The sequence below is a fragment of the Eubalaena glacialis genome, chromosome 6 (genome assembly GCF_028564815.1).
Source record: "Eubalaena glacialis isolate mEubGla1 chromosome 6, mEubGla1.1.hap2.+ XY, whole genome shotgun sequence".
NCBI lineage: Eukaryota > Metazoa > Chordata > Mammalia > Artiodactyla > Balaenidae > Eubalaena > Eubalaena glacialis.
Window position 1 is genome coordinate 46,726,563 of NC_083721.1, and position 12,958 is coordinate 46,739,520.

Here is a 12,958-nt window from a genome sequence, read left to right on the forward strand (position 1 = left end):
AACGCAGTCTTCTAACGTCCTGGCTCTGGAACACTCTGGATCTACGAAGGTCAGATCCTGGATGTGTTCCTTAGGGATAATGTGATCTGCGTCATGGATTGCTTTGGAGAGGACAACCAGAAATGTGTTTCTAATTCCAAATGAGTCAAGCAGATATATTGACTTGGAGTTGATTATTTTCTAAAGCGAAAAGGACCAGAAGGAATATAGCAGTATTTAGATTCCAGGGATTAAAGAAGGAATTTTTATTCCTTGGCTTCCTCTATAAAACTTTCTTGGGATGCTTGTTTTTCCTCAGTTTCATACTAGCCTAACTTTTGGATTTGCTTTTGTTAAGATTTTCAGACTTGGGGCCTCTTTTTAGATCTCTGAAACCAGGTGGTATGCAGCAGACACTGTTATGTCTCCTAAATTAATGGATACACCAGATCTCCGCTGGTGTCTCGTATTACTCTGCCCACCCCGGGGGGTTGTAGCGTAAGAGTTCCAGGGCCCAATGAGCTGAAGGATTTTATGGAATTTAAGAATAATCAAATTACTGATCCTTAAGACTTATTTTTGGTCCTGAAGCAATGGCTCGTTAGCTTGCTCTAACAGTGGGGAGTACTGTACCTGAGACCATATTAGACTACCCAGATTTTTCATTGGATTTAAGTGCTTTAAAAATATAAAATGGAGTACAGATTTGAGGTTGTTCCATCATTATTCATCCTTCTGGAGCAACAGAGCTCCACTTAAATCTGTGTGACTTTCAAAGTTATTTAATAAATTTAAATATTATGTAATTGTGCTTATAGTTGGAATGATAGTAACCTAGTAACCTCACAGGGCTTGTGTCCTGTTGCAGTCACCTCATGTGCAAGGCAGTTAGAAGTTTTTTTGTTTTTGTGTTTTCTTGCATATTTTATCCCATACTTTTTACATGTGACCCTTGAGATTTAGTCCCAGATGACTGGATTTGGCTTGGAGTTAAGAGCTCTGACCAGCAGGGACACCATATTGATGGCAACTAGTCAACTGGATCAGATATTGTATATTTGGTAGGTTTGAGTGAAAAATGCAGAGACAGTCAAAGCCAGAAGCCTGGCTCAGAAACACACTTAGAAAAAGATGGAAGGCAGAAGCTACAAGGCATGAATAAACAAAAGCAGGAGATTAAAAAAGAGAACGATGTCACTTAGGAGTCTCCTGTGGCCCTTGGCCACGTCTCTGGGAATGGTAGCCAGAGTAGGAAGGACACAAACTCGAGCCACATGAGTAAATTTATTTGTGAACCCATGTGCTGCCAGCACTTGTACTTGGCACTGGGTCCTGTGACAGTGGGTCCCTCCTCCTCTGCTCAGCTCCCGGCTGCATCATTGCCAAATGGCCTGTGCCTTCAGCCTGCTTCCCAGCTCACCCTCCTCACTGCTGCCACTCTCCCACGACCCACACAGTAGGGTTTGTGCAAATCAGTGCTCAAGTAAAGTCCATGACACCATAACACAAGTGATTTCTCAATGAAAAGGCACAATCACAGCACATGTGCACATATCTGTGATTATCTTTGTCTTTGTCCCGTTTCACTCCAACGTGACGCAGTGACCCATGCTTTATGTCAACTTATCCCCATTCAATGCCTACGACCCTAACAGGGAGTAGAGAACAGTTGTAGGGGCAGAGGAGATAAAAGCAGAGATGGAGTGTTCCAGAATCACCAGAGTAGGGGAGGAGGGGTCCATGTGTGAGAGCTGCTGAAGACCTGCCCATTGTCATTGGGCCTGACTTGGTCGGCGGCTGTTGATACCAGTTCCTGACCAGGACCCAGATGGGCGCCTTCAGTTGTCATTACCGCATTGTATTCTCACAGCTGCCTGGAGCTATTTACACACTTTCAGGTTGCAAGAAACGGAGGCATGTTCATGTTCCTTGGATGATGGAAGTTTATGTTGTCAATATAACCAGGTTTGTTGATGTGGCGCCCAGGCTGTAAAATGTCATTGGGGAGGCTTGTCCTAAAGACCTTAAGGCAAATCTCTTCTAGGATGTTGAAGCCTTGATTTTAATATACGTATATTCTAGATTTGTATCTGGAAAATGGCAGATCTATATCTGTAACAAGATAGATATAGACATCTATGTGTATATGTGCACGTATATGTATATATATGTGTATATATACACATATATATGTAAAATAAGGGTTTAAGGGAGCTCAAAAGAGATAACAAGTGCAAGTGTTTTGAAAAGTGTTCTATTAATAAAATGAGGGATGGTGGGAGTCATGAAGAGTAAATCCACCCTGCTCCCATTTTTTTAAGAACCATGAGAAAGTAATGAAGGTGACAGGTGTTCTCAGCTTCCACATGTTTACTCTCAAGGAGGAACTGAGAACACGAATATGGGTTAGAAATTATTTTATAATAAAAATTTCTGGTAAAAAGCCTTTATCTTTTAAAGTTTCAAATGAAATTTGACCCAGCTGTGTCAGCAGTTTTTAAATCCTTCAAACTTGACAAGTTGTAAGGGCAAGAGAATTTTTTTTTAATGTATTTTCTTTCTCTCCTCATAGGTGCTTTGTTTTTATTGGACGTTGTTTTGCTTGTTCATGTAAAATGAATGGTTATACTAGAAATCTTAGATAATATTTATAATAATAATAATCATAATGAGAAATTTGATAGTGTTTGAGATGTATAGAAGCTGATAACTTTTTTCCGTAGGTCTAAGACTTGAGTTACAAACAATGAAATAGTAGGCAGAAAGGAAGAGTCTTTGTTTTTTGGTTTTTTAAAAAAAATATTTACTTATTTATTTACTTGGCTGTGCCAGGTCTTTAGTTACAGCACACGGGATCTTTAGCTGCGGCACGTGGGAATCTTTTAGTTGGGGCATGCAGGATCTAGTTCCCTGACCAGGGATTGAACCGGGGCCCCCTGCATTGGGAGTGCAAAGTTTTAGCCACTGGACCACCAGGGAAGTCCCTTTTGTTTTGTTTTTTCATTTTTTAATGCATTCTGTATTTTCCATTTAAAAATATACCTATTATAAAGTTTTGAAAAAAATATAGGGTAAAATTGTTCAACTTCTGGACCCAAAGATAACCACTCTTGGTGTTTTCTTTTTTTTCTTCTAGTCTTTTTTTGATGAAAGTTGGGGGTTTTTTGAGAACTTGTAATCTTACCAAGTTTATAAGTTTTAGTTTTTGTCCTACTGTTTCATCCTTACATTTATATCTGGCAGTGATTAAGAGTTTCGAGTAGACAAATAGACAGATTTGGACTCAAATTCAATCTCTGCCACTCAGTAGCTGTGTTATATCAGGCAAATTACTCAATTTTGTTAGCTGTAAAATGGGAGTGATAGTAATATGATCACGTTGGAAATAAGGCATGTAAAGCTCCTGGCCAGTAGTAAGTGTATGATATAATTTTTAACTGTTAGCTTGTTAAAAACTCTGCTTAGTTGTATTTATTCCATCAAGCAGTGGATGCATAAAGGTTTATGTTTGTAAATCTTTTGGACATTTACACTTTTTACAGCTTTTCACTATGATAAATAATTCATCTTTGCATATGAATTGGCTATGATTTAGTTTTAGGAAACTTAAGAAAAAAGGAATTTCAGACTCAAAGAATAAACAATTTCAGTCTTTTAAATATATATCTAAATTACTTTCTAAAGTAGCTGTAAAATTTATATTTCCACCAGGAACGTTCCCTGGTAAAACTGGGTTTTTAGATCTTTCTTAACTTAAAAAGTGAAATTGTATCTGTTTTAATTTGAATTTCTTTATTTTTACTAGTGAAATTATACATTTGTTTGTTTTTAACATTAATCTTTTTTGTGAATTATGGGTGCCTTTTGCTGATTGTCAAGTTGGGTCTTAGAATTTTTCTGTTATTTTTGTTTTAAATATGCCGTCTGACTATACGGAGATGTCCTCTGATTTTAATTTTTAAAAAACAATTTTTTTGTCAAGCAGATTTTATTTTTTCTGTTACATTTAAGCTCGTAAAATCCTCTCCCACAATGCCCACAGTACATTGTGTGTTTACTTTTTGGTTCATATGGCTTTTGCTTTTTAGGCACAAGTGAGACTTTAGTTTCCTTTACAATTAGTGTTATATATGATAGTCTGTAAGTCCTGGCAATTTACTAACTGTTGACTAATTTCCAATTTCATAAAAATGTGTTTTCCTGATTAAAGTAAATTCAGACTTATTTTTTTCTTTAAAGTATATAGGAGTAGTGACTATTAAAATTGTTTTCAGTGCCATTTAAAATTCTTCCTGGATTTATTTGTGTGAAAATTATCCCACAGGTATGTGAAAATTGCTAAAATACAGCAATCCATAAAACAAAATACCATTGTTCTCCTAAACTTTCCTCTTCCTCCTTTTAGAATTTCATAGAATCTTCTATCACACTGTTTGAATCTGATCTAGAAAGTGGGAAGTTTATTGACATTACAAATCAGGAAATTTCTGACTTAGAAGAAATGGGTTTTGGCAGTGAAACAAGATCCATTCACGTTAAAAGTGGCGTGTAAGTTGTCTCCTATTCTGAGAACCTAGAGCTTCTTTGGTGTTTAAAATTATTGGTTGCTCGATTCTGTGTCACCTCAGTTCTTTTTACTTTTTATCTTGCTAGATGGGTTGCCTACCAGCAGAAGTTCTTCTGTGGAGAACAGTACATTTTAGAGAAAGGGAAATACAAATGCTTTTTTGACTGGGGAGGATCAAATAATATAATCATGTCAATACGACCTATCCAACTGGTGAGTTAAATGTGAACATAACCAATGCCAGTGGCATGTAATGGCATACAATTGAACACATGGAACAGGCTTTTATAAAGTGGAGCTGTTGGATTATTTTGTATGTATCGATAGAGAAAATGAAACAGCATATGGATTTCGGCAGATTCCATAGAGAGCTAGTAGATGGCATTAGCACCTCGATGATTAGGGACTCTGTAATTTGATCAGTTCATTCATTCCGTAGCATTTATTTAGTGCCTTTGCTGTGTCAGACAGGACTGATCACTGGAGATGAAAGATGAATAAGACTGCTCTGTCTCAGTCTCTTAGAGAAGACAGGCATATATGCACAATTGCTTATGGTATGACTAGTGAGAAAATGAAGTGTGTAGGCAGTGCTGAGGGACCAGGGGAAGGGAGAATGGAGAGCCTGGGGAGCTGGGACCATGCCTCTCCTCAAGAAGAGGATGCATTGAGTGATGTCTTAGAGGATAAAAGCAATTTTGCCAGGAAGGGAAGTGGGGCAGAAAAGGCAGCTCACCAAGAGGGAATCATCTCCTCATGTGCAAAATTACGAAGTTATGAAAGAGTGTGGCCAGTGTGGTCAATAACAAACACTGCAGAACAGTAGGGTGCCCAGGAGATAGTGATGGGAAAGAGAATGTTGGCAAGTTCAGACTCTATCTTTCTAATGGACTATTGGGGCACATTTTTCTTCTAGCTATAATATTACTCAAAATAAATTAGTAATAAACATTAAAATTATTATAAGCTAATTTAGTAGGTTATTTGAGGGTCCTAACCAGTTCAAGGAACCTAGTAAATTGGTCAGACCATGTATTTTTTCATTTTTCAAAGGAGATTTTCAGCACTTTCAAAGACAACTGTGACTATATGATTATAATTTTTAAAATGTTTTAATATATGTTTCAGGAACCACTTGGGATAAATGAGCCTCCACATTTGGTATGTTTAAAAATATTCTTAACTTATAATTGTTAAATTGTTTACTAAAAATGTATGCCCTTTCTCTCAAGTCTATCCCTTTTCCTCAGATAACTTTTATGGGTTTGTATGGCAGGGCAGTTTCTATCGTCCTAGGAACCTGTGAGCACAAGAGTGCCCATCTTTGTTACTGGTCATATTGGCCTGGATTTGTCACGGTTCCTTTCTTTTTCTCCTACTAGAGCTTCAGCACTGACCACTTTGGGTTCATTTTGAACCTCTGCCACTCCTTCTCTCCTGTTGCCCATCCATTCTTCAGTGTCACATTCATATTCAGCACAGTACGTTATGCTGTCTGTGGAGGAGCAGACTTACCATGGAGAAATGGCATGCTTATTATGTAAATGTATTTCTAATACCTAAATCCCATATTTCTTAAAAGCACTGATAAAACTGCAACCCTGCTCCTTTATTTCTAGTGTGTTAATGGTTTGAAGGATTGGGTAATACTCTGGAGCCTAAATGTTTGTTTATTATCCATTGAGGGCTAGAAATTGTGCTTATTTAGTGCTTCTAATAACTCTGTGAGGTCAGGATTTATTCCCATTTATTAATGAGAAAGCAAAGATTTAGAATTTAAGTAAGCGTCATTTCACACAGCTAGAAGTAGCAAAAGAGGCATTTTTTTAGTATCTAATTCCAAGATTTTATGTCAAAGAAAGATATATCATGATATGAGCAGTACAACCATAAAAGAAAGGGGATGAGTTACAGCGCTTCCTCTGTCTCATTTTAAATAACAAATTTAGAAAAAATTCTTCAGAAAACCAAATACAATGATTAATTTTAAATATTTGAAATTTGCTAGTTTTCCATAACACTGAATCTTTTTCTCTGAGTGTGTGTGTTTTTCGTGTTCATGTCAGTGTTTATATATTTCAAATCAGCTTAGTTTAACTGTGATTCTGTTCACAGTGCTTCCAGGTTTTATTATTTTCCGATTAGCTCAGGGCTATTGGGAACATTTCCTCTCTGAATATAACTCAGTTGCTGTTCTGGAGACACTTCCTGCCAGATCTTTATTTTGAATCTTAGAAAACTCCAACTGTGGACTTTCAAAGCACTTTTTCACATGAATCAACACAACATGAGTAGATAAAGAGGTAAACTGGGATAATTCCAAACTGCACATTCTCTGAGTTTTTTAAGTGCAGATAAAAAAATCACATTCTTTTAAGCTCTGTTTCTCCCCCTCCTACATCCCTGTTCTTTCTTATGAACTTCCTTGTTTGGGGCAGATTGCTCAGAGGATTTTCTTTATAGTATTTACAATCCAACTTGAAGAGAAAGTAAGCAGCAGCAAACACCCAGTGAAATTGGCCCTGCTTATTTTTCTCAGTATAGCTCAGCCACTGCCTTGTGAAATAAAGGTCTCTGACTAGTGTATGACAGCTGGATATTTGGTAACATGCAGACAAAGCCTCCTTAGTTTACCCAGTATTGAAGCCCTTATTATTTCCATTGGACCAAATTTTCAGAAAGTTTAGCTTGTTTTCACTTACCCAAATAAAAACAAACAGATCTTGGCTGATAGTCTGGTTCCATTCAGTAACTAGAAGGTATTTTCTCCCTCGCAAGTAGTTGTGATAGTCAGGTTGACAATGCAGAAGCTGTGTTCATATGGGGTAGTTAATTTCCCTATCTAAGGTATAAGGAGGAAGTTACATCTCAAGTTAAAGTCAGAGAGGGAATTCTTGTGTGCTGGTGATTTGAAAGGAAACCTCAAGCAACCTAAGAAGGGAAAAGCCAGAAGATATATGTGTGTAGAAATTAACATATAGCATGAGAGTTGTGCTAATAAAAATATTATTGCTGATGTGTAAGCATATTATGATGATGTATGTCTTTTTTGGGGACACACAACACCACCTTTTATTGAGAAGATTATTTTTTCCTGTGGCTGAAGATTGATCACCAAGTCTGATTGCCAACTCACAATATTTGGTACAATGACAGGATCATTATAGAGTTCTTCATAGTTAGCAGCTGGCATTTTATTTTTGTTTTTATTTTTTCCCAAACAAAACAAAAAACAAACAGAATGTGGATTATGTTCATAATGTCCTCATCTCTCTCTTTTAGCAAGTCCTGAATATCAGAAATCTCACTAGATTAAATCTTATAAAAGTGAGTTTCGTTTCCAGAGAGGCTGTAGTCAGGCATCCATTCTCTAGAAATTCTAACCAGTTCCCCACTTTGACCCAACCAAGGACCTTTCTTTCCTGGAATCTTTTAAAAGTCCATTTGCAAATATAATTAGAAGTTTGGATTTCTTTAAGTACTGAGCCTCTGTTCCATTTTATACATGATTCTAGCTGAGAAAAAGCAACTGAATATTTTCTTCTATTGGATAATTCGGCCAAATTGAATTTTAGAGCGATCACAGGATCTTTAACAGTGGTGGTTACTGTTATCATGTATGGAGGATAAGAAAACAATAGTTTTAGTCAAATATCAGTAAGATTTAAGAGCAGTAGAGGAAAACATTTTTTTGGTACTACGACCAGATCATTTTTATAGAATCCAGAGACCAGAAATACTCAGGAAGGGAGTACTTACCTAGGTAAAGAAAGCCTTCTATGAGTAAACAGGGAAGTAAAATTATTATAGAATATGTAATTGATGTGAAAACTACATAGCACTGCATCATGAGACAACGTGATGTAATGGGAGAGTGGAAACAAAACTGTTCTTTGTTTAACAATCAGTACATTTATTTGAGGGAAGTCCAAAGGGCTGCAGAAAGTCTTGTTTAGACAGGATAGAATGTTTCTCAGAGAAATTATTTTAGCATTGGGATAAATAAAATTACGTTCAAAAATTTTTCTGATATTGTGAAATAAATTGAGAAAGCACAACTGTTGTTCAGTAATTAAGTTCTTGAGGTTTTAGTTTGTCATATTGAAGAACTATTACATCTATTTCTGTATATCATAAATGAAAAGTACATAGTAAACAAAGGATTTTACAAAATTTTCATCATAAAGGGGTGATAATATCTGCTTCAAAGGGTAGTTCTAAAGAAGATAAAAGATAGATATGTGAAAAGGCACCTTGGAAACCAGTGATACACTGTTGTTTTTTTCTTCTTCCATACAGTTCCATTTGGTGCTGGTAGGGATTAAGCCATGCTCACATTGGCACGGAGGAATGGGCATAGTTCGAAATACACTCATTTCTTGTTCATCTGACTATTCATCTGTGTTCTAAGTCACCTATCCGAGTTGTTTTGTACATTTATTCTCCATTAACCTGGAAAGGAAACCAAAATAGTGAGTCATCCAGCTAGCTTTTCACAAGACTTATTTTCACCAAGGCACTGCCACTTAATTTCACCAAGGGTAGAAACCACAGATTAATTATTATAATTAGAAAGTGCAGAGTTGGTTTCGAGTGGTCCATCCTCAGAACATTATTATGAGAATTATTCTATTCTGAGGCATTTGTAAGGTACTCGGAACGGGGTGTTACTTTTCTGGGGTTGGACAAATCTTGAGTGAACTGTGTATCAATACCATACCTCATTTGGGGGGTAAAGATAAACTCAGGTCAGTATTAAGTCCTTTTTTTTTAATTTGGGTAAAGAGTATTTTAAATCATCAAATCAAAACAGTACTTTATGGCAGAGTGAGTGTGTGTATGCGTGTGAATTTTAATGCTTCTGGGTGTGACGACTGAGACTGAAAAGTAGAGGTGGCTGCTACATACACCATCTGCAGTATGATTAGCTTGCATCGTCAGTTGTCCAGGATTTGACATTTCACGACTTCATGGTGAAATACTGAAGTGTAAATCTTAGGCTCAGCAATATGAATATAATTAATTCAACAAACTGGGAATACACGTAGTGAATCAGACAACCGTGATCTCTGTTCTCATGTGCCTTTTCTGATTCTTATTGTGAATAAAGATAATATTTGCCTGTAGGAGAAATTACTCCACATTTTTGGCAGTTAAATGCGATTTACTTTTTAGCCTCATGTTTTATAAACCTTTAAGTTAAAAAACATAGTCTGAAAAACCACTAACTAAAATATATGCTCGTATCAAGGAATCCAGGGCAGTTTGCCTGGACATGTAGAATTGTTCTTATACAGGGAATCAATCGTTCCAGAGGTTTGTATTGTTTTGGACTTGCTTTTTCTTTCTATCCCCTGTATCCACCAAAGGACCATGGTGTAGGAACTCGATGGATCACGCTTCCTTAAGGCAGGGAGTCCCTTGGTGTTTTAATGCTCCAAATACAGCCTCGTTTCTCATTAGGAAATCGTATTGTGCAAGCCCCGGTTGGTCAGGGGGAATGGGTTCTCTCGGCTTTCTGGTTTTGGCTTCGCTTTGATATCAGACCTAGCAAGGTCAGAGCAGGATGAGATAGCTAAGAAACAATTCCTCAGAACTCAGAGACCACCCGTCTCTAAAGAGGACCCGTGGGAAAATGAAGGTGAACATCAGCTGCTCAAAGAAGCCGTGTTCTCCGTGACAGCCGTGGCAGGAGAGAGGGCGGTGCTGTAGATGATTATCATGATGCACTCTTAGCTACGACGCAGGCCTCTTGGTGCCGGGTGGATCTGGGGGCCGTGTTATTTCAAGGCTCCACTGTATTATGAAATATTTCTAGGCCTCATTCATTTTTGCTTACTTATTAGAGATCCAAGGCCACTAGTGTTGCAGATGATTATATCTCTGGTCTAAAGGGAATTATAGTTGAGACTTCATGAATTTTCCTTGACAAAAAAGGACTAAAGCAGAAATGTAGTTATATAAAGCTGTAAGCTGTGCATTTAAGGTACTCTTAAGGTAAGCCGAAGTATACAGCACAGACATCTTTCTTTCTTCACCATAAATCTGCCACTAATCCCATCATTATTGTCTTCTCTGCCACCTGCTCCTATGGTCTCACAGGCACCCTCATGCTCATTTACGGGCATGCGCTTGTGCTTTCTCCTTCTCCCTTTTATTAACTGTGGATCAAGAAGGCTTGGGGAGAGAAAGGGCATAGCCACCACACCTCATACCAATCCAAACCGCCTTCGTGTTTAGCACTAAATTGCTTCTTATTTTACACATGTAGTCTCACCACAGGGGATAATAATTGCTTGATAGAATGGACAAGGACCACATTTTAGTAGAGGAGGGATTCTGATTTACTCTTATAGGTAGAATTATTTTCTAGGCCTCTGTGCCCAGCATCTGATGCAAGAGATGGATGGAAATGATAAATAAATCTTGACATTTCTGGCAAATACGTAAGGGGAAAAAAAGTGAGTTTAAGGAGAATGTCATCCTTAACATGGATTCCTTGTTAATAAATAAAACACGAGTCTAGTATTTTGCTGAATTTTATAAGTACATGAAACGAAAGGTTTTCATTTGCTTTGTGATGGTGTCAAGCAACTGTTTTCTGTTTAATTGTTGTGTTGTTGCTGTTATAGCTCAAAGCATTCAGTAAACCAGGGTTCCAAGGTGAATGTATAGATTTTACCAAAGAAATTTCGGATTTGACTTCATCATTCACGCCATGTTCTTTTAAAGTTCTTCGGGGTTGGTAAGTATGCTTATGGAATGATTTCTGCTGTTGTTTACATAACTAAATTTCTTTTAAATTTACAGAGATTTAACTTTATTTTTTGCATATACAGTGAAATAACCATATTTAATCATTAGTCAACTGCTAATTTGCCTATATGATCTTTGCCCAGCTTGTATTACAAGCTACTGTGAAATAGAATGCTGATTAGCCAACTTTGGGAGCATTTTGGTGGGGTTTTTTTTCTCATTGTTATCTTAGATTATTTCCTAAATATTTTGAATGTTTATATTGTGTGTTTACTGTGTAGTATAATAGAATGCTATAAAAATTAGCATTTTTGTCCAGATAAGACATATCACTCCTAAATTAAAAAAAAAAATTAAAAACTTTTTGTTTGTTTAAAGTATTCATTGTCCCCATTTCACAGATGAGGATCCCTGATTCAGAGTTAGTTTCCCAAGGTCACACACCAAATGTCACACCCAGGATTGTTGGGCCGTTTTTTTTTTTTTTTTTTTATTCTGTATTCTTCCAACTGTGGCAACGTACTGGACCTTTCTCACATGTATATGAGACTGTATGTGATTCTCAATTTATATTCTAACATATATTCTATGTATCATTTTTTATTGTGGTACAATATGTATAACATGAAATTTATCATTTTAGCCACTTTTAAGTGTATGTATCTTTACAGTGGCATCTCTGTATGTCAAGTTATCTACCTAATAACTCATCAAAGTCTCTTTTCTCCCTTCAAAATATCTTGGATTCATCCGTTCTCCTCCGTTTCTCTTGAACCGGTAGAGACAGGGTTCCTATCTTCCACTTGAGGAATTTCAGCCCCCTAATGAGCCACACTACAGTGTCATCTTTTTTGTTTTTAATTAATTAATTAATTAATTAATTAATTAGGTTTTTTTGGCTGCGTTGGGTCTTCCGTTGCTGTGTGCGGGCTTTCTCTAGTTGTGGCGAGTGGGGGCTACTCTTCGTTGCGGTGCACGGGCTTCTCATTGCGGTGGCTTCTCTTGTTGCGGAGCACAGGCTCTAGGCACGCAGGCTTCAGTAGTTGTGGCACACGGACTTCAGTAGTTGTGGCTCAGGGGCTCTAGAGCGCAGGCTCAGTAGTTGTGGCGCACGGGCTTAGTTGCTCCGCAGCATGTGGGATCTTCCCGGACCAGGGCTCGAACCCGTGTCCCCTGAATTGTCAGGCAGATTCTTAACCACTGCGCCACCAGGGAAGTCCCCCAGTGTCGTCTTATTTCCAGTGTTTACCACAAACCAATCATAGCCCAGTTATTTGTCCCAAAATCCAGCTTAATATTTTACTACTCTTCTTTAAATCCCAGTCACTCTCTAATACCAGTCAGATCAAGTTCAAACTCTTCCTTTTCCAGGATTTACCATCAATGAGTCTCATTTTCCATATCCATGCTCCATTCTATCCTTGTACTATCCTCCTTTCCTCCTGTCTTCGGGCATTTCCTCGGCTATGTGTTTTCCTCCTTACCCTCTGTACCAGGGGTCAGCAAGCTTTTTCTGCAGAGGACCAGGTAGTAGATATTTTCAGTTTTGTGGGCCATACAGGCTCTGTCCCAGCCACTCAGCACTGCCACTGTAGCACCAAAGCAGCCATAGGCAATACATAAACGAATGAGCATCGCTGTGTTCCAGTGAAACTC

General features: G+C 37.6%; 1 protein-coding gene across 3 annotated transcripts in view; it reads left to right on the forward strand.

The window, feature by feature from the left end:
* CRYBG3 (crystallin beta-gamma domain containing 3) overlaps positions 1–12,958 on the forward strand; it is a 115,943-nt gene that overhangs the window by 67,469 nt on the left and 35,516 nt on the right. For all 3 annotated transcript variants that reach the window (XM_061194038.1, XM_061194042.1, XM_061194040.1), the window contains 4 exons: positions 4,385–4,527; positions 4,633–4,759; positions 5,675–5,707; positions 11,179–11,291. In XM_061194038.1, coding sequence (XP_061050021.1) covers positions 4,385–4,527; positions 4,633–4,759; positions 5,675–5,707; positions 11,179–11,291 — 416 coding nt within the window. The remainder of the gene's footprint in view (positions 1–4,384; positions 4,528–4,632; positions 4,760–5,674; positions 5,708–11,178; positions 11,292–12,958) is intronic.